General features: G+C 43.0%; 1 protein-coding gene across 1 annotated transcript in view; it reads left to right on the top strand.

Annotated features, from left to right (window-relative positions):
* The window catches only part of TSPAN4 (tetraspanin 4), a 393,772-nt gene that overhangs the window by 243,042 nt on the left and 128,076 nt on the right, over positions 1-22,654 (top strand). Inside the window, exon 2 of the mRNA XM_054972773.1 lies at positions 6,860-7,051. Coding sequence (XP_054828748.1) covers positions 6,860-7,051 — 192 coding nt within the window. The remainder of the gene's footprint in view (positions 1-6,859; positions 7,052-22,654) is intronic.

The following is a 22,654-nucleotide window of genomic DNA, read 5'->3' as shown; positions in this document are numbered from 1 at the left end:
CATTTTTAAAGGAATCCATCTTACTTTTTATGGCTTCCTTGATACTGCATTTGAATTGTATTGGCATCTTCTTGGACTTGTTTATTCTCTTTCTAATATTCATCCATGAAGAAACATGGGAAGAGGAGTAGTCATGGGAGGAGATGACAAATTGACTTGACCTATTCAATAGATTCTTACAAAATACATTGACCAATCAGATAGGCTTCCCAGTTGCCCACCTGTCTCTGGCAACCACTCCCCCTCCAGCTATCGCCTGCTACCAGCAGGCTCCTGGAAAAGCGCACACCAAGCATGCTTCTGGTGGGACATCATCGTCCCAGCCATGGGCATGCTCCCACATTTTGCTGGGGCCAATTTTGGCCCCAAACAGGCCAGAATTGGCCCTGTGTAAAGTGCATGAGCATGCCCATGGCCGGCATGATAACTTTATCACACACCACCGGGAGCATACACTCATTTTGCACATGCTCAAGTAAGCCACACCAGGTAAGTCCCAGGTCCCCCTCCCCCTTGCCATGTGGATATACTGACCTGGGAACCCTACAAACAGGTCTTCCGAAGAGGGACCACTAGGTAATAATACTGCGTTGGACTTTTTAGGCAATTTTCATTCATTTGTGTGGCAGTTTATAGTGCTGTCATGCAAAAAACAAGAGGCATAGATTCAGGCCAGCAATACACCCGTGTGACTGTCTCTTCCATGTGTCCACATGTGTTTCCAACTATCCAGGCCAGGATCTCTGACACCAGTGACGTGAGCTGAAAGACCCTGAACTTGAAGTACAGCAAGCAGAGGGTAGATGTTCTGTTGAACAGGCAAAAGTCCAGGCATCTCTTATTTATCCTGGATCTGTCCTTCAAAAGGCTTCATATGCCAGCCAGTCTCAGGGAATAATGTTGTAAATTGCTGTTCTCCACTGGACTCAAGGAGGACTCTGAAGTCCATGGTAGCTCACTTACCTAAGAACTAACTAAGACTCCCAGTTCAAGCTCAACAGTCCCAGATATACTCATGCTACACACCAGCTTGTAAAGGACTAGCTTTATATATTACATATTCCTTGAAGGATCTGTTCAGCTGATGAGAACATTGTGGTTACAATCTAAAGTTGTTGCTGGGCTGAATACTGAAGTGTACTGTATCCTTAAAGTCCAAATTGCTGCCATGATAATTGCACTGATTCAATGGATAACTTTCCTATGCTGAGAGTATGGGCACATTAAAACTTGGGGCTGTTTGGGAGTGGCTATGATTGTATGGAAATTCCCATTCAATAGTCCTCTGAGCATTTTGCAAGGAGGTTTTTTTTGTTGTTGTTAGTGAGCATCTTAGAACTAATAGCTCTAATTTCTTTTTTAAATTGTTAGTGTATGTGATGAACCTGAGGATTTAGAGGCACAACAACACAGAGTTATTCAAGGAGAATGGGGCCTGCAGCTGCTGTTACAAATCCTATTAATGCTATTACAATAACATTGTTGTAAAAATACTTTATTTAATTTGTAAGTTAAGATTGTAACATTGGATATCGTTGCACAAAATTAACTAGAAATATTCTGAAACCGTACCAGTATTTTCCAACTGGCACAAATAAGTGGATGTAAAATACAAGCTGAATGGAAGGATAGGCTTTTCTCAGAAATGTCCAGTGTATAATGCATGACAAGTATTAGCTACCTTTCTGGATGCAAGAGGGCTTACTTTTAGCATAGGGAGTATGTGTGGATCCTAATCCGATAACGAGCCCAAGAGCTCCTGATTAGATGCATTTTGAGACAATAAAAGTAATAAAAATCACTTAGGGGCAGCCAAACTGTTAGGATGAACAATGAGGCAATTTCTCTTGCTGAGTTACATAGCATACACTGAATCCTCCAAGTGTATGCTTATTTTAGTACCTATTTGGGATTACTTTGTTTACAATGGTACACAATCATTTGAAGTATATGCGTTTCAAGACTGAGCAATTCACTTTTAACCTGTTTGAATGAATGAGCAAGAAGCTCTGGTTGCTCAGCCCCTTCTCCTTCCAAGATGAGTGGGAGAGAAGAGAAAGTGCAGGAAGAAGGTGAGAATCCTTTCTTCGCTGAATATGTCAAGCCTGTTCCTTTAAAAGGGCATTTCAAATTAAGCTCTGAAAATTCAGAAACTGTGCCAGTTCACCCAGTCAAAATGAAAGCCCTCATTCGTATCTCAGCCCACATGGCCAGAACAAATACACACTGCCTTATTGACAGATATGGCTTCCTTATATTACTCTTCCACAGGTTGGCCAGAGAATATAGATAAGGAAGAGAAGTGGCGAACATGATGTATATTTGCTGTAACTGTGTGGATATAGGGGGTGTCAAAACTAATTACCCAGTACCAGCATTCAGAATCTGCTGCATTTTAATTCAAGAGAGGGTAAATGCTGTCGTCACCAGGAAGCTAGCCGAAGGTGTCATCTTTGATAAACAGGGCCTGCTTCACACATTTCCCGTGAAATCAATACAGGCTTGGTACTTATTTGCTAGTATATCATGCTATCTCTGCAGTCTCCCCCTTCTTTTGCACTCTTCTTTGTTTCAGTGATTAGTGTGTCTCCTTTCACTGTGACAATTTGAGGGCCTTCCAGTAAAGCTATCAAAACCATCCCTGTTAGTGGGTTTGTTTGTGTTTTATTCCACAGCAGCAAACTCTGATTGCTGTCAGGAGCCATTGTCTCATCACTCTTCCGTAAATTGTTTGGCATCACAAACAAGGGATGGTGTGGAACTGGGGAAAGGGGGGGGAAAGTACTGCATTAATGATAGAGTAAAATTATCCATAAATCACGAATCCTCAGATGTCAAGTAGAAGAAATGAAAACAGGCAGGCGGCACCAGTTTTTATGCTCCTCCAAATTTTGTTATTCTATTTCCTTTATATATTAACTGATCAAGAACTGTACTCTAAGCGCTTTACACATTTATTATCCAAAAAATCTGTAAGCTATTTGAGCAACCATTTTATTGAATTGTATCATTCTGTACTTTAAAGTATTGAACCTGTTTTGCTTATGATCTGTTGGTCTGTGAGCATGAAATAAAGAAAAGGAAAAAGGTAACATTCTAATATATTTTTAAATATAAAGTAAGCCTATTGAATAAAAATAGCAAAAATGATCTTCAAAAGTTTTGCAAAATGGAAAAAAATCTTAAAGGCATAGTGGTTCAAACTGAAACTGCTATTTCTGTGGGCAATACATTCCACTGAGTAGAAGTTCCTGCAGTTTGCTCCTTAGCATGGCATACTTAATCATCCTCATAGATCTTAAAAAGGAGATAATAGGGGAAGGAGAATAATAGTCATCTGTACCTTTCTGATCCATATAACAACAACATAATAATAATAATAATAATAATAATAATAATAATAATAATAATAATATTCAATTTACCACTCTTCAGGACAACTTAATGCCACTCTCAGAGCAGTTTACAAAGTATGTTATTATTATCCTCACAACAGGCACCCTGTGAGGTGGGTGGGGCTGAGAGAGCTCCAAGAGAGCTGTAGCTGACCCAAGTTCATCCAGCTGGCTTCAAGTGGAGGAGTGGGGAATCAAACCCGGCTCTCCAGATTAGAGTCCTGCTGCTCTTAATCACTACACCAAATTCTGGAGTGGGGGATTCAATAGAGGAAGACAACCCCCTTCATGCCCAGCTGCTATTGGAGAACAAATGTTGGGCTAGATTCATCCAGCATAGGAATTGTTATGATGGGGGAAGAACATTACTTTGGTCACAGGCAGTATCCACAGAAGACATTAATAACAGGGTACTTTTCTTGCTATGCAAGTATTTTTCTTGGCCATTATTCATGCCTTCCTTATCTTTAGATAAAAATTTTCCGCTCCATTGTTAATAAACCAAAAGAGACATGCTTAAAATTTTCCTCCGGATGGCTCTACTGTTTTGCAGTTTCTGTCTTTTTTTCCCTTTGGAAAAAGTTATGTATTGACATTGTCAATATATCTCAAGTTTTCTTGTCTGCTGATTGAAAGATTTAAAATTTTCCTTGGGTTGGAAAGGACTGCTGGGGGGAGAACTCAAGAAAGTTTCACAATCCTTTTGTCTGCAGGTAGTGAGCCTTACACCTGCTGTGGGATGTGACTGGTAGGGTGGCTATAAGGAGTTGCTTAAAATTAATCGTGTGTCAGTGTTGCATAGTGCTTAGAGTGTTGGACCAGGATCTTGGATGCCCAGGTTCAAATACCTTCTCTGTTGGATCACCTTGAACAGCCAATCTCTCTCCACCTAACTTACCTCCTAGGATTCTGAGGATAAAGTGGAGACAGTATAACCATGTAAATGTCCTGGTGCACCTTGGAGGAAGAGCACAATAGAAATTTGCTTTGGAAGACAGCATCTCTTCTGGTTTTCAGTCAGAAGCCCTTTCCTTGGCCTGCCATCCTTTTTATTTGAGATGCCCAAGACTGAACCATTGACCTTTTACTTGCAAAGCATGTGCTTTTTCACTGAGCTCTGGCTATTTTAGAGCCTTTGATGAAGAGTTCCCTGTCTGCATGTTGGGAATCCCTTTCTCACCCTTGCCCCTCTCACCTGCTGTGCAAGTGTTATGCCACTTGCCAGTGGCAACAGTACAGGAGGACATCTTTCCAATACTAGCAATTGCAATGCTCTTGGTATTAGTAGAACTCTTCAGCCAATGGCAGCTAGAGGGGCCGTTTATCCAGGACCACCATAACATCAAGCCAGCCCATGCACAGCATTCACAGGGGGCTCTGAGCAAATCCAGTCATTCTTAAGTCCTCCTGAGGTGTGAGGGGGAAACACTGGAGAGTTTTTCCCCCTGTGTTCTTTCTTTTCTTTCTAATGTTGTTGGAGATTGCACTTCAAGTACTGAAGATTTTCTATGAGCTTTTCATTCCCTTTTTTTTTTGCTCCACCCACTTCTTGGAAACATTTAATTATTTTCTCTAGTACCTGAATGACAACAGCACACCTGACTTATTGCTGTATGCATGTAGTTCCTCTTCTGGCTTTTGGCTGAAGTGGATTATGTGCAATTTTTCAACTTAATGGGAGCTTGTGACACTTAAAAGGCATTCTTCTGTGTGAGTGTTATGCAACATTCCTTTTGTGTTGTCCCCCCACCCCCCGCTTATTTTTGCAGTTTTGTGTGAATTGCTGTGAATTCTTGGGCTTTCTCACAATTATGAGCAGCAGGTTGACAAATGTGGGCTATGTTCTTGTTGTGAATATGAATCATTATTGGATAGTTTCTGTGGCTTGTGATAGAGGTTCTTGAAGTGCAGGCTTCCTGCTTATTTGCAATCCAGGGTTGCAATCCAGGGTTGCCCCTGTTCCCACTGTTCCTCTCTTCCCACCATCAGAAAAACCTCTTGAAGTTTCTCTTGAGGAATTATTACATCACAAGGCAAGTGGGACATGCAGCTTATATGATCAAGGGTCATAAGTTGCCCAGTTATGGAATGGCTGACCATCCCATTTGAAAAAATCCCTGCGTCAGTAGTTGATGTTGGCTAGTTACATTCATTAATTATGCTGTAGATGCTATGCGTCTAACTATTGTATGAAATTGTTTTTTAAGTTAATATTTTAGACCTCTGCAACTGCATTTGTGGGGTAAAAGCCTATGATAAAATCTTGCTACAAATTTACTTTGCTTTTTTAATTGACAGACTAGAGATTCCTTGATAATGAGACAATGCACAGATCACCGTACATATTAATATTTGCTAGCTCCTTTCTTATGAATAACCCTGGTTGTTGTGATGAAAGGCGTGCTTGTGTTACCTTATATCAAGGAAGGTCCATGGTGGCCAAGAGCCACACAGGCTCTTTTGCTGGTTTTTCCTAGTTCCTTGTTGTAACTTCTCCTTTCACCAAACTGCTTTCACATGGAACTATTTCTTACTTGGCAGGTAGGTGCCCCTCTGTTTTCCCAGAGGGGAGTCTGCAGTGCAATCCAAATAGTGCTTCATAATATAATATGGCATGGAGAAGAGTAGCAGGTACAAGGAGTCATACACACTGATTTTTCCTTGTAGCCATTTCTTCCCTTAGGAAATAAGTAGTCATTGTTGAAGACTTGTGGATCAAGCCTTGAAGCACCTTGGGCAAGGAGAATCCACCCTCCTTCTGATTCAAGAATTTGCCTATCCCTGACCTGTAGCTGGATTTGGAATAGCCACTGGCCATTCTTTGCCCTTAATAGTGAGCAAGACAGCAGTTGACACTGACTCCAAGTTACAAATAACTGAACTGCCTATATTGTTCTGTGGCTGCAGCTACACTCCAGCTGCCGCTTGTTTTGTCTCCACTCCAGCTACACTCAGGCTTCATTCACTTGCATCTGTGTGCATTTCTTCTAAACAAAAAACATCAATTCAAGCAAAGGCACTCAGTTAAAATCCTTGAGCTTAATTTCCAATCCTAGCTGTGTGACAAGCTCTCTATGTGAAACTGGTCCAAATCACTTCAATTTCTTGCCATGGAAAAGAGATCACAGTACTTGGATACCTGCTGCTCCTTCTTTCACCTGGTCTCTTTCATGTGAAGGCTTAAGGGATAAGAAACCATCTCCTACTACATTCATGTTAACTGTACTCGTAACTAGGCACCAGTCCTTGGCGGAGGGCTTATACTTAAGTACATCCATGGTATGATTCCAATGCACGTAAGAATGAATAAACATAAGAAAAATCACAGCTTTATTTTAGTTTCCTCAGCACTGTTGCTTTAGTTGATGATGACATGGGAAGGATAGCAGTGGTGATAATTATGATAATAACAGCTTTCTTGATACCGTGTCTGAATTACCTTGTTTCTCTTTGTATTTTTCTAGCTGGGAGGCTGTGGAATCCTTGGAGTTGGCATATGGCTAGCTGTTACCCAAGGGAACTTTGCTACTCTATCTTCTTCCTTCCCTTCCCTGTCAGCTGCCAACCTGTTGATCGTCACAGGGACTTTTGTAATGATCATCGGCTTTGTGGGGTGCATAGGAGCCATCAAAGAAAACAAGTGCCTCCTGCTCAGTGTGAGTACAAAATAAACAGTTTCCCTGTTGTCTGCCTCCAGTCTATGCTGTGACTGTCATGTTTTTATGCACATTAGATTACATCTCAGCACACTCTTGAAGTTGGATTCCACGTTTACAGGTTTTGTCCATCACAAGCCTTGTTGCCCTCTGATGAAAATGGCTAACTGTTTTTTTTAATAAGGTGCCAAATATTCTCAACACAGGCATATTATAACATACTCAAATCCAGAGACTGGAGCCAGGAACAGACAAGACAGATCTTTTTACAAGCCTTTTTTTAAAAAAAAAGAGCGTGACAGAAGAGACTGGCTCCAGCTCTGCTTCTCCTGAGACACAGCCAATGGGAGCAGGCAGAACGCTGGACCAATGAAAGTTGGTGTCTGTTGGAGGGAGGAGAAGGCTCTTGGGAGCTGCTGAAGGAGAAGGGTTTGAGATGCTGCTAAGAGAGGCAGCAGAAAGATAGCTGGCCATAAATCTGTTCTGTTACATTGAAACGTTCTCTGTTTAACTCCAGTTGGTTTATTAGTTTAAAGTCCATTCATTCCTATGTTCCATCTTGGAAATAAAGGGTTTTTTAAAATATATTCAACACTGGCTGGCTTGAAATCATTAGCTGAGGGAAAATACACACACAGGCTCAACACTCTGGTCACGTTAAAAGGACCAAGTTCAAATGGTGGCAGCACATATATAGGGACAGTAACCTCTGAGTTCCTTTTCCCCCAGTAGCCCTGGGCTGTAGCTGGGTGAGAGGAGGTACATATAGGGAACTGGCTAACTGCCTGGTGGAACTTCTGGAAGAGGAGAGAGGGGACCCACTGCCAAGGCAGCAGTCCTGCAGACAGAGGAGAAGCAGGAGCTGCTGCTTGTCACCTCCTCTGTCACTGAGGCTACTGATACCGGCCCTGCCACCTCACTTCTGCAGGAGGGCAAGCAGAGAAGCAGGAGCTGCTGCCATTCCCCCCACTGCATGAGTCAGGTGGGCAGCTGGGAGAAGGGGAGCTACAGCAGTGGCACTGTAAGTGGGTGTACTGGGAGCAAGTGGCTGGCCCAGCAAGTGAATGGTGGGGAAGGATGAGTCCCCCCCCCCGTGAATCTTGTGGGTCCCAGTGCGTATTAACAAATTATGGTTAATAATGTTCTAGAATAGCCAACAGAATGGCAACATCACCGAGGCTATAAAAGCTTCATAGTTTTGAACAGACCCAGTCTCTTTCTGTTCGAAGGCACGCCATTAGGACATTGCTCAGTTAAGCTCATCTGGTACTTAACCACTCAGTATTTCTGAGCTCGAATCATTTTCTCATTTCTCTGAAGAAGGAATCCCTAGGTTATTAACCCAGCCTGCTAAGGATTTATAAGAAGAAAGGACTCAGAACTCTCTCTAGAGAAACAGATTGCTCCTACAATTTAGGAGCAAGAGGTTTTTGAAGGTATCTGAAACTGCACAATTTCAAGGTCATTATTTGCCATTCAGTGCTGACAACTGCATCTCATTCAGCTGTCACCCACAGGAAAGGCTGCTTTGTCAAAATGTTGTATGTGGAGACCTAGGAATCTAAACCAAGGGTACTGTGACCTCGACTGTACTGGCAGCTTACTGCATATAGAAGCACGATTAAATTTATTTTGCATGCACACCTTCCCCTGAAGAGCTAATTGTTTAGAATTAGTGAAGGTTATTACTTCACTTTTTAAAAATTTGCTCTGGGAAATCCCAGATTTCCAAGGCTTCTGTACTGGGATTCTTCAATGAAAAGATCAGAAGTGGTGGACCGATTTCCCCATAAAATATCTAGACTACCTCTGTTGATTTCCTCCTGCAATATTCTCTGGTATGCTGTTCATGTGATAGGAAAGTGGAGAGATTAAGAAAAGTATTTCTCACCCAGCATAGGCACAGTGGTCTAGAACAGATAAACTAACAGCAGTGTGACTCCTGCCTATAGTATACAAGAGTGAATGTTTTTTTCCTTCAAAATGATACCTTTGCTCCTCTTGGCTACGTTAATGATTCCACTTCCTTTTTTAAACAAGAAACTATATGTCTGATAACAGAAGAGAAGAACATACATCTCTGAACTTTTGTGGGCTTTGAGCCAGTGTGAGTGGTAACACTTGAATAAAGAATCTTGGAGAGTTGTCTTACGGTACTTAAAGGACATGAGAACTGCTTTGATAGGTAGCTGAGCACCTTCCTGATGTATATTGGTAAGGGCCACCACATAATGTGCATAATTCCAAATGAGTAGCCTTATTAGTCTGTAGAAGCACTGCTTACACAGTTGAACAAAAATAAAACAGGAGTCCAGTGGCCCCGTAAACTTTAAAGGCTAGCAAAATGTATTCCAGTATAGGCTTTTATCAACACTAATTCAGTCACAGGCAGATGAGCTCTGACTCACAAAAGCCTACGCTGGAATAAATTTTGTTAGTATTTAAGGGGTCACTAGACTCCTGCTCTATTTTAATTCAGCTGTGCAAGGACAAGCTTATGCAGTTTCTGCATAGTGGCAGTCTTTTCTAGGCAATATATAAACTAGGAGGTGTACCTTTCTTGCAAACCAGAGGGGATAATTGGCTGCAATTTACAGGCAATGCACAGCAGTGCCTAGTATAGGAGTACTTCCCCAGCACCCTTGGTGCTGTTACAGGGTAGTCATGGGATGGGGGAGGGCTCTCAAATTTTGCAACGTAGTTACTTAAGGACAGCAGAATGTCTTGGTTCCAAATCTCAATATTTGTTGTGCTGTTCCTTGATGCTGCAAACTCTCTGATTTAGCATGCATTTTTTATGAAATTCAGTTTCAATTTTCATTTTGGGGGGACGGGGGAGTCTGTGTAAAATGCGAGCCTGAACCTTTGGGGCGCCTCTTCACAACCATTTCTGCTCCAATGTTTGGAGCCATTTTTTTTAGCTTGAAAGGATTTTTTCCACTGTAACTTGACCAACCTGGGATCATGTAGCAAACACACTGTTTTCCATGCATCACATAAGCAAACCAATTTGGCTGCTTAGCAACATTGCTAAAGGCACGTGAAGGTCTCCCATTACCTTCACTCTGAATAACTTGGGCTCTCCATGTTGTGTTTGTGGTTTCACTGCCTGTGAGGGCTGAGCAGCAAAACTTTCATCCCAGTCCAGTTCCAGTTGCACATGGTTATACATGACTGATGGGCAGAATATAGAGGCCCTTTGGACTATATCCACTGGAACATCCCCATTCATAAGGGACAGTTATATATTACTAGAAACAAAGCCCGTTGTGGGGAAAAAATACAACAGGCTCTAGAAAGGGAGAGTGGGCAGGCAGGCATTCCCTCTTCCTCTGTCACTGATCCTGGCCACTAAAGGAGTGGGATGGGCATTGCCACCTGCTCCACACCTGATCTCAGCAACATGAAGGGGTGGTGGGCTTTGCTACCTACTGCAGGTCTGATACAGGCCAGGTAAAGGGGGGCAGGCATTTCCACCTGCTCCACTCCCGATCCCAGCTGAGTAAAGGGAAAATGGGCATTGCCTTCTGCTCTGCATCTGATTACAGCTAGGTGAAGGGAGGAGTGGCATTGCCACCTGTTCCTTGCTGGGTGAAGGGAGGAGCGGGCACTACCTTCTGCTTCTCACCTGATCCCGACAGATGAAGGTGGGCAGTGGGCTTTGCTACGTGATCCGCTCCTGATCCCAACTGGGTGAAGGGGGTGGGGGCATTGCCACCTTCTCTGCTCCTGATTCTGGCAGGTTGAAGGGAGGCAGAGATTGCTGCCGGCTTGGCTCCTGATTCTGACAGGGTGAAGTTGGGGTGGGCATTGCCGCCTGCTCAGTGCCTTATTCCAGTAGGTTGAAGGAGGTGGGCATTTCCACCTGCTCCACTTCTTGTCCAGGCTGGGTGAATGGAAGAAGAGAATTGCCTCCTGTTGTATACCTGATCCCACCCAGCTGAAGGCACTGGGTGGGCATTGGCACCTGCTCCACTCCTGATCCCAGCTGGGTTACAGTGGGGGGTGGGCATTGCCACTTGCTCCACTCCTAATGCTAGTTGTGATAAGGATGGGGTGGGCATTGCCACCTTCTCCACTCCTAATAACAGCTGGGTTAAGGCAGAGAGTGGGCATTGCCACCTGCTCCGCTCTTGATCCCAGCTGGCTGAAGGGGGGCAGGTATTGCCACTTGCTCTGCTCCTAATATCAGCTGGGTTAATGTAGGGGGTGGGCATTGCTACCTGCTCTGCTTCTAATACCAGCTGGTTTAAGGTGGGGGCAGGCATTGCCACCTGCTCTACTCCTAATACCAGCTTGGTTAAGGTGGGGGGTGGGCATTGCCACCTGCTCCAGTTCTAATACCAGCTGGGTTAAGGTGGTGGTGGACATTACCACCTGTTCCACTCCTAATACCAGCTAGATGAGGGGGTGGGCATTGCCACATGCTCCGCACCTAATACCGGCCGGGTTAAGGCGCAGGGAGGGCATTGCCACCTGTTCCGCTCCTGTTCCCTGCCTGGGCTTCCCACCATGGCATATTTTCTGGAGCGATATGGTGAGTTACCTGGGCTTTCCTCTGCAGCAGCACTCTCTGGTGGTGCGCCAGGGTATAAAGTGAGTCGTCTGAAACACGCTTACTCAATTATATAGTAAGATTATATTGAAGGGAAGATGTTAGCCACTCAGAGGGGATATATTCCATTTTCTCCTTGACCCCTTCCAAATACTTACAAATTCTTTTGCAAAGGGATGTGAAAAATCACTAAACCTAGAGGTACTGAGAGAGAAATGCTTGCAACCCTCTTACCTCTGTTTTGGTTCAGCATTATCTTTGTGAAAATCCAACATATTCCCTGACATTTGCCTACATAGCTTCAGATTTAATCTCAATTTACCTTTTGGACTGCAGAATCTGTGAATGAGCCAATTGGAAGGGGTGGAGGGTTTACAGGTTTGTTTTGAACATGGCTTGTATTGGGCCTGAAAGTGTGAATCTGGAAGATCCTTTAAGCACTCTTTTGATGTTTCTCAGAACTCTTTAAAAAACAGCATATTCCTTATGTAACTTACAATACTGTCTGAAGCAGAGTTTACACCCTGCTAAGTTCATTAAGCCAATGGACTTAGAAAGGTGTAATTCTGCTTAGTATGGCACTATTAACTTCTTTATTTTAAACAAACAGCAGGTCGATGTATTGTCAAAGGCTTTCACAGCCGGAGAACGATGGTTGTTGTGGGTTTTCCGGGCTGTATTGCTGTGGTCTTGGCATTGTAGTTCCTGACGTTTCGCCAGCCACTGTGGCTGGCATCTTCAGAGGTGCAGCACCAAAAGACAGAGATCTCTCAGTGTCACAGTCACACTGAGAGATCTCTGTCTTTTGGTGCTACACCTCTGAAGATGCCAGCCACAGCTGCTGGCGAAACGTCAGGAACTACAATGCCAAGACCACGGCAATACAGCCCGGAAAACCCACAACAACCATCAAACAGCAGGTCATTTAATTATCATTTTTGGAGGATTATGAACAGGATCAGATTTTCAGATTAAGAACCAACACTAGACTGTCACCAGGCAGCGGGATGCTTTGGTAGATTCTCAAGTCTCCCCTGATTGAAATGGCTCCTTACAATCCCTGTCTCTGTAAGAGGCAGGAAAGCAAACATAACTGCTACTTTTCATTCCAGAGCGATCATTCCCATTAAATCACTCCAGTCAGTACAATTTAGAGCAGAGTGAAAGCTAAAGATGAGAGGTAGAAGAAAGTTAGCTTTGAGGCAATTTTGTTTCTATTGTTTCTTGATTTTCTTGAAGTATGGCATGCCGGAAATTGAATCCTGCCTTATCAGAGAGAGAAGTTTTCACCTTGTTCTCCTGTCTGTGCCTAGCATGGTTTGTTGTGCATGTAGTTGGGTAACATACTTTTTGTGATATTTCGATTGTGTTGCTTCTTTTTTCACAGCAGTCAGAAAAATGCAGCTTGGTAAAATCCCTAGGGTATAGTGAAACAGTTTGGTAAAATCCACGAACAGCTTGTTCTCGAACAGCAGATTGGGCTGTTTGTGGCTTTTTAAAAATTTGTATTGCTGTTCATGCCCATCTCTAGCTGTGAGTGGCAACTAGCTGGCTGACTTGTAGCCAAGGGCAGGATGGGAGATTGCCACCTCTACCCAGATCAGCTGCCCAGGGTTGCTTCATCATAGACTCCCTGTTTTGCATGCCATCACAAATCATCTCAATATGCTTCTGCTGTAAAATGCAACTTTAGTCATTTCTGCTTGTGTTAACTTGCCCACAATAAACAAAAAGGATATCATGGCCTCATTACTTTAAAAAAAAGTCATCTCCAATCCTCCAGTAAAGCATTGTGGCTTTTAGTTTTAATTTATTTAAAAGTATACAAGCATAAGAGGCTGATCTAAGGCAAAAAACAAGAAAAGAAACCTGAGGTTTAAATTTTTTTAAGTGTTCTGTTTCCCAGTTCCTTATCAAAGAACTGACAGCAAAAGCTCTGCCAGTAGCATGGAATTTATCCAGGATGATGTGAAAAGGTGTGAGAGAAGATGGTTGAAATTGTCCCATGGATGATTTCCTGTCAATAGCTTTCCCACACAAAGATGTAGATATTGATCCATGTCTAGTGTTTCAGCCTCTGTTGTTTTAATAGCTTGAGGCAAGGGTTGGAATGCAGGAAGTTGATATCTACAGTTATCTGGCAAGAGAGCCCCTCAGTGACCAAAAAAGAAAAAAAGGATTGGCCATCTAAAATATAATATTATGTACTATAGGACATTCTTTATCCTTTGCTAACTTTTGTCAGGTCTGATATGAGGCAAATTCCTAAATATCAGAACTCCTTGTCTCTAGTCATGGATGAATCCCTGTCAACTCAGTACAGAACTAGATCAGTAATTATATGAGCATAATTGGGGGACACTCCCTAGAGTTCTAAACTGACTATGTTGCTTCCTCACCATAAGCAAAACCAAGAACCAAAAAAGGAACACAAAATAAAAGGATAAGGTGGGTGTGGAGAGACAATCATAATGCCAGTTGAGGTTGGGAAGCTTTCTGGAACTTGGTCAGACAAGCTCTGGGATTGCATGATTTCTTTCCCCAAGGCTCTAGAGTATTCCAGGATTTACTCATAATTCTGTGGGGGATGGGCTGCTTAGCTCTTTCACCTTTAAAATTTTTCTTTGTTTAAACTATAAACTATACACCATAGCATAATAAACAATAAACACAGAAAATAAGGGGAAAAAACACACAATTCTAAACATGACACACTAACAATACATATATCTATATAATTAAAAGGAAAAGGAAAAGGGAAAAGAAAAGAAAAGAAAAGAAAAGAAAAGAAAAGAAAAGAAAAGAAAAGAAAAGAAAAGAAAAGAAAAGAAAAGAAAAGAAAAGAAAAGAAAAGAAACCCTAGATTACACTACAGGTTGAGTTCCGATTTTCTCCGCAACAAGTATATATCATTTCTAGAGTCACACTTATTCTAGGTTAGTCACAAAACCCCTCTTTTTTCTATGGTTCATGTTTCTTAATCCATAAATGCAGATGTCATCAAATCCTTGTTATCCATTTCATGCAAAAAGTCTATTAATGGTTTCCATTCAGTCAAGAAGTTAACTAATGTCCTTTCTCTAATTAATGCAGCAAGTTTTGCCATTGACGCAAACTCCAAAACTTTTGTCAACCATTCCTCCACTGTAGGCAATGTTGTAGTTTTCCACTTTTGTGCATAAAGTACTCTTGCCGCTGTAATAAAGTATAAAAACAGTGTTCTAAAGCTTTTTTCCAACTGGCTGTCCATTATTCCCAAATTCCTAACAGAAAAGTCTCTGGTTTCAGCTGAAGTTTAATCTTCAAAATCTTCTGTATCAATGATTGTATCTGCAACCAAAAACTCTTTGCTTTCTTACATGTCCACCACATATGAAAAAATGTCCCTTCTTGTTTGGCACATTTCCAACATACATTTGACGCCACCTTATACATTTTAGCCAATTTTTCAGGAGTCATATACCAACGATACATCATTTTGTAGAAATTTTCTTTAATACTGGAGCTTAATGTAAATTTCAGCCCTCTTGTCCACATATTTTCCCATTCCTCCATTAATATATCATGTCCACAATTTTTCACCCGTTTAATCATACATTCTTTTACTTGCTCTTCTTCCATCTCAAACCTCAACAAAAGTTTATACATTTTAGAAATAACATGTTCATCATTTGTACAAAGGGCTATTTCAAATTCAGTTTTAGATTTCTCAAAGTCATAATGACTCTTGTCTAATTTGAATCTCTCCAGAATTTGCATATATGGAAACCACTGACAGGCGTGCCCTTCTGCTGCTAAGTCCTCTCTTGATTTAATTTTAACTTGGTCCTGAGAAATTCCAATAAATCCTGATAAGTTAACCATTTAGGTGGACTAACCATTTCCCTTCAAAAATGAACTTCTTGTGATGAGATCCAGAGAGGTATTTTTGAACAAAACCTAAGTTTGTATTTATTCCATACTCTCGGGGTTGCACGCCTTACATAATGATTATTAAACTCTGTGTTGGCTTTAACTTTGTCATACCATAGATACCCATGCCACCCAAATTTTAGATCATGCCCTTCCAGGTCCAGTAATGGTCTATTTTTTAACAGTATCGATTCCTTCATCCAAACCAAACAGATAGCTGCAAAATATAATCTCAAATCTGGGAGGCCCAAGCCTCCTCTTTCTTTTGCATCCCGTAGAACCTTACATTTAACCCTTGGCTTTTTGCCTTGCCATATAAATCTCGATATATCTTTCTGCCACTGCTTAAATGGTGCCTCTGTTGTCAATACAGGAATTGTCTGAAATAAGAATAACATTCTAGGTAAAACATTCATTTTAATTGTAGCTGTTCTTCCCAACAGCAATAATTAAATTTTATCCCATCTTAGCATATCCCTTTTAATTTCTTTCCAAGTCTTAATAGAAGAGCTGCTTAGCCCTTTCAAAGCTATACATTGTATGTGGCTGGATTGACAGCCTGCATTTCCTACATACATGTCTAATGAATGTGGTTTTCTGTTTCCTGTAGTGATTAGAGGTGGACTTGGCGGTGGGAAACTCAGGATAAATAAAATACACTTTGGCAGACTCTGCATCTCAGCTGAACCTATCTCCAAGTTTTTATGAGGTTAAAATTCCACCCTGAGCTCTTTGGAGGTAGTCTGAAATATGTATTAAACAAATACATTCAAATAAGAACACTTCAATTCTCTATTGGCTTTCTCTCCCACTCTACACAGTGATAATGGTTGTTCCCTTTATTCTTCATCACAGCTTATGAAAATTTATTTTCCTTTATTTACCATTCTTTTTTGACCCTAACAAACTTTGATCCCAGTGTCTAACATCACCCTCTGTCATTCTCCAAAGCCTTACTACATGCAGGTCTGCTCGGCAGTTTTTCTAGTCAAGAGGAATTTCGGAAATTTTATTCCCATCTGTTGTGGGACCCCCGGTTGGCCACATTTTTGAAGAAATTGTTGCCTTTTTATAAAGATCTAAAAATGAATGTGAGCAATGTATTTACATATTTGCAGAGCTTCTGGTCACTATTTTTGCCATGTTCATAGCAATGTATTAGTCAAGGAGCGTCATTTCATTTTGGCTGCACTTTCCACTGAAGCCAACAGAACAGGAAAAAAAATCAAACAATATTCTTAGGGATATTGCACAGGTCAACAGGAGGATAAATTGAAAATCTTGTCCTTAAACAATGCTAGGAAAGCTGTACCTTTCTTAGTGGTATGAACTGATAATATTTCATTTAAAAAGGAAAGACTCAGCAGTTTTAGAGCTGGGATTGTACTATGCGGGTGCAATGAGGGCATAGCATCAAGATCTTGAACCTACATTGCATCAATCTAGCAAAGGACCTTAGGTGAGAGTACATGCACTGTTCTTTTTTTTAAAAAAAAAAACTTTATTTTTCATTTTCTTAACTACAGATATAGATAACTTCAAATCCTTAACAAGTATAATTTTAGTAATAGCTTTCTTGGTCTTCTTTTTAAGGTACATAGTTAGTGTCTGCTTACAATTAAAAATGTCTGGAGTAGTTTTTGTAGTGTTCCAAGGCTTGTCCAAGTTTCTGGTGCACTGTTCCTGACTGGCTAATTGGGATCAGGCCAGTTGCTACAATTTTTGAATAAAACAAGGGCCATTATAGCTTGCACCCCCAACCTCCCAGACCTTTATTGCTCTGGGGCTCTGTATGGTTGCTAAAGGATTTTCTTCTACCTGCTTTTGTGCTCTAGACCTGTTCACCTGGATTGGTGCCAGCCCAGGATCTGAGAGCTAAGCTACAAGAGACAAATTACATGAGGAGGAGCACATGAAGGGAGTCACAATATTAGCCAGGAAGCTGCGTTTTAAAAGAGATCGGAAGGCTTTGTCAATTCCCCCTCTCTACAGAGCCTGGGAGATTGCTGCTCAGAAGGTTTCTTTATTTCCTCTTCACCTCTTAGAAGAGGAGCCTGGGGAGGCAAAGAGGAAATTAACAAACCTCTGAGCAGTGATCTCCCTGGCTCTGCAGAGAGGGGAAATTAATAAACTCTTCTGATCTCTTTTAAAACTCAGCTTCCCAGCTAACATTGCTCCTCCTCATGTAATTCATCTCTTGTAGCTTGGCTCTTATTCTCTGGATTTTGAGGCTTTGGAACCTTGTTTGGAATCTTTTGGTTTCATCTGAACAATAACTTCAGTCTGGGGGACTGAAAGTCTGTTCAAGTGTGTTAGTTTAGTTATCCCAGTGTTTATTGTTTTCCTCTCTGTTTGCACAGTTGTATCTCTGTACCTGTCTGCACTTTTGTTAATAAACTCTTTGGAGTATAACCTTGTGTGCTCTTTGGGAATTTGCTAACTTCAGTCAGTACTCTGACCCATTTTGGTCACAGCTACCCAAATAGTTGTTTGGTGGAACTCAATCTGCAAAGTGGTATACCTTGCAGAGTTAACTCCCTGCTTAAAACCTGGTAGGGCTGGGAACTTGCCTCTCTGTTCCATAGCTGAAGCTTTTGTCAAAAGAGGCTGGTGGCAGCTCACTCCCAGTTTGGAGTGTTTTGCTCTTGACCTCCCACTCAGGGCGACTTGTGGATACAGCTGTCCTTAACAGTAGCAGTAGGAGATCCACAGCTGTGGAGCACATAAGGTGTTTGGACTATGACGAACCATTGTTTTGGCAGTTGCAGAATGAATGTGTTCCCTGTAAGCAAGAGGCAGTTTGGCCACATTTCCATTGACTGTGTGACATGGCAATTTGTCTGAATTACAAGAAGCCTCCTTTGCTTCTGGTCTTTACAATTGAAATTGTGAGCAGAAGTACTTACTGCACCTTGGTTAGATTTGGTAAAGATGCCAGAAGCCAGATTGCATTGCTACCTGAGTGGGCCCAAACTGCCCAAAGCCATCCATGATGTAGATCATATAGGAATGAAGGTCAGACTGAAGAAAACACAGATCGGTATATGCATTACCGTAGGTGGAGCTCTTCATTGCCTATTGATAGAAAAGTACTAATTGCATCTCGCATCCCTCATCTCTCCCTCACCTTTTCCTATTCCCCTCCTCTTCACCTTTTTCCATTTAGAGAGGCATTTATTTGAGATTCAATTTTCAGAGACCAGATAAAGGAAGAGGCACTTTTCCCACATGTTCTTCTCATTTGTTTTAATTAGTAGACAAAGTCATTTTGAAAGCTCGTGCACGGAACTGTAAATTGAGATATAAATCTTGTGTTCACATTTGTTCCCCTCTCTACCTATTTCCTTTGACCTGCATAATAAAAGGGGATCTCAGATTTTTAAGGTATGCTTTAACTGCCCTACATGCCCTTCTAACAAGACTCAGGATTCTGTTATGGGCAGAGGAAATCTGAAATTAGCATCTCAGTACATGTAAAGTCTGAGGATTGACTTTGAGTTACTTCTGAGAAGGTAGTGTGCGTAAAAAGTAATCTTCAGCAAAACATAATGAATGTTGCTGGTAACTGTTCTTAGTTGTAATTATTCTCAATGTATTGCTCATCAGTTTTTTGAGAATTTTGGGACTCTTTTCCTTGCACGAAAGCTTGAAGTAAGGCCTGATTCATATATAATTATGCCTAATCTTGTTTGACTCTGACAGGTTACCAGAATGGTTAACAATCTGCCTGTAATCTTCTCTGGTCCATGAGTTAAAATCTGGCATGGCAGATACTCTTCCAAAACTACCCATCTCTTCTCTGTACATGCCTCTAATTCCAGGATTGAAAAGCTGGCAACGGGAGCAGACGTCCCAGTAGGTTGATTTTTAGTAGAACTATTTCTGCCCCCCTCTTGTCCAGGCAAAGGGTTGGAATATGTGGCAGTTTGTTCAAAATAATCACAAGCATCAGATCTGCCCACCTTACTGAGATTTGCCTTAGGCAGGTGTCAAGTGATCCCATGTCTGAGTAGAGTTTGCGCTGGTCCACCTCTGTCAGGCAGGCAAGCCAGCCAGCCTGCCATAACTGTGAATGCATGTCTACTGGGAGAAGATGGGTTTTCTTCCTGTAGTGTAGCTTCCTTCACTGTACTCAGCTGTGCTTTGCTAAGAGACCTTATCAGTGCAGCTGGTAGTGTGTGGGAACCAGTCATGGGAACTTCAGCTGGGCATCTTTTGCAGGACTTTCACTGACTTCAACTGACTTGTTTGTACTGGGGGAGGGGTATTGGAGTATGACCTCTTGGGGCAGACTGTACTTCAGCATTCTGGGCAATCTCTATGTATCAGTGTACTTCTAGGGGGCTTTCGACTCATACAACAGCGTTGGATGAAGTTGAGAGTCTGAGAGAATTCCCTAGCCAGGCCTGACATTTTGCCCAGAATCCTTCAGTCTTCAGAACCAGGGGAAGCCAGTGAGATTCCCTACCTGCAGCATGGCAGCTGGAGGGGACAACGGATTTCCTGAGAACCCAGAGGACCTTTCTCAAGATCCCATGCAAGTGCTGAAGCTTGGAACTAGCTTGGAGCACAGGGCCAGGGCGATTCCCAAGAGAAGAGACAGGGTCCTACATTAGCTGAGTGCAATGCTGTCACATCCCTTGTATGGAAGGATGAGGGACTAGAGGGAGCGGCGGCAAGCGTACCTGTTCCAATCCAGCTTGGGAGGAGGAACAGGAGCTCCAGAGAATCCAGGAGGGGACCTGGAGGATGAGGAGCAGCTGTTTGGATTGGCACCTCTGCGGGAGACCCAGACAAAGGACATCAAGGAGAGAGACCTTGCCATGATGGAGGACCAGGGCATGGGTGTGGATTATGAGGATGGAGAACCCCAAGATTTGAGTGGAGTGTCTGATCTACAGCAGATGTGTGAGGAGAAGGAGGAGGTCAAGCAAACAATGCTGGAAATTATGGATGGAATGTGCAAACTGTAATTAGATGTGCATGCCCGCAGTAGTGGAGGGGGGCTCCGGTGAGGCCTCTCGACCAAGGGAGGCCCTGGGTGAAGTAGCACCTGTTCCCCCAGCAGGCCCAGCACCATTTGTCACCCCAAGACCACGTGCAAGTTGGACGAGGGTCCCATGGAACTGGAACCTGCCGCCCCTGACCTGGCGTAAACTGGAAGCCTATTTTGATGGAGACCCCAAGGCACTGGGTTACTTCTTGGTGCAAGTGAGGGAGTTCTTAAGAGAGTGGGGCCACATGTTCCCAGACAAATTGAGCCAAGTAAGCTACATCGGGTCATGGCTGGGAGGCGCAGCAGCTAAATGGTATGTGACTTTATACTCAATGCAGGCCCCAGAACTGGGGAGCGTAGATGTATTCATCCAGGCATTTAAAGAGAAGTACGAGGACTCTCTCAAGGAGGAGAGGGCAAGAACCCACCTGAGGCAGATAAGGCAGGGCAACCGTCCAGTCTGAGAGTACGCAGCAGAGTTCTGAGAGTATGCAGCTAAACTGAGAGACTGGACAGAGGGCATGAAGATAAGAGTTTTTCCGGGCTGGCCTGAACTCCGAGCTCGTGGCCAAAATGACAGTACAAGATGACCCTCGAATCCTCCTGGGCTGGATCCAACTGGCTTGCAAGATTGAAAATTGGGAACAAATAGTGAAGTTGCTGAAGTTGCAGCATCAAACTGGTCAGCAGAAAGGACTGGCAGATGCTCGACCCTAGGACTGAGGGAGACCATGAGCCAACATTCCCGCAAGCAAGAGAGATCAGAGAATGAGACAAGGGCTGTGCTTGAGATGCGGGGGAGTGGGCCACTTTGCCGCTGAGTGTCGGGGTGAAGGTAAGAGCCACCAAGAGTTGGAGCCAAAGTCGAGGGGGCTACCGGAAAGGCGCTCGATGAAGAGACCCTGACCTTCTTCCAGGAAGGAAGCCGTCACAGTGGTCGCATTGCCAGAGGAAGGAAGGGACACCACAAGTGAAGTGCCCTCATTAGACAATGAAGAGGAGCCAAAATCACCGACGGAAAATGGCGGAGACCTGCTGTGAAGGGCACCAGTTGGCGGGTCGCTGAAGTCCTGGTGCTGCAAAGGGTGGAACCTAAGGGAGCGTTGTTTTTCATAGTAGTCACCCTTTTAAACCCACGGAGGGGGACAAACATCAGGGTAAGGGCCTTAATTGAGTCAAGGTGCAGCAGAGACTTAATTGCCCTTGCACTCGTGACGGGGATGGGGATGGTGGTGTCAAACCTGCCTGAGCCCCTACTCTTGGAACAGATGGACAGTACCGTTATGAAGGGGACCCCCTTAGTTACGAAAGAGACCACCCCCGTGGGAATGGGGGGACATTGAGAGGAAAGGACTTTTGTGGTCAGCCCCACCACCAAGTTTCTCCTGGTGCTGGGAGTAAGGTGGCTGTGGGACCACGACCTCTATGTGAGGTGAAAGGCCGGGGAGCTGTGTTTTCCTTCTGAAAACCAAAAAGCCAAAAACATATATGAGATGACAAGTGGAGCCAAAATCCTCCCCCCTCCCAAGATTGTGTGTTTAACTATGGAGGAGAGGGAGAGCATTTCTCCAGAATACCAGGTCTTAAGTCAAGTGTTGGAGGAGGAGGCGGCAGATGAATTACCTCCTCACAGAGCTACAGACTGTGCAATCCAACTGATCCCAGGGACTAAATTACCAAAGGGAAAAATTTACTCGATGAGCCCAGGAGAAAGAGAGGGGTTGCATAAGTTCATTGATAAAAACCTGGTGCGAGGTTTCATCCAGTCAGCTAGCTCCCACCATACCGCCCCTGTGCTATTTAGAAAGAAAAAGGACAGGGGCTTGCAATTGCTTACAGACTATAGAAGAATCAATGCAGTCTTGATGTCGAACACCTACCCCGTTGATCAGAGACTTGTTAGGGGTAGCAGCTAAAGGAAAAATATTCACAAAGCTAGACCTCCGAGATGCCTATTTCCGAGTAAGAATAAAGGAGGGGGATGAGTGGAAGACTGCTCTTAATACCCCGTTGGGGAAATTTGAATATCGAGTTATGCCTTTCGGCCCCTGGGGCGTTTATGAATTTAATTAATGAAGTTCTCCACAAGTGCCTTTATGAAGGAGTGATCATTTACGTTGGTGACATGATGATGTATTCA

The sequence above is a fragment of the Eublepharis macularius genome, chromosome 2, assembly GCF_028583425.1.
Source record: "Eublepharis macularius isolate TG4126 chromosome 2, MPM_Emac_v1.0, whole genome shotgun sequence".
Taxonomy (NCBI): domain Eukaryota; kingdom Metazoa; phylum Chordata; class Lepidosauria; order Squamata; family Eublepharidae; genus Eublepharis; species Eublepharis macularius.
Note: the sequence above shows the minus strand (reverse complement) of the source record. Positions and strands in the feature narration are given on the sequence as shown.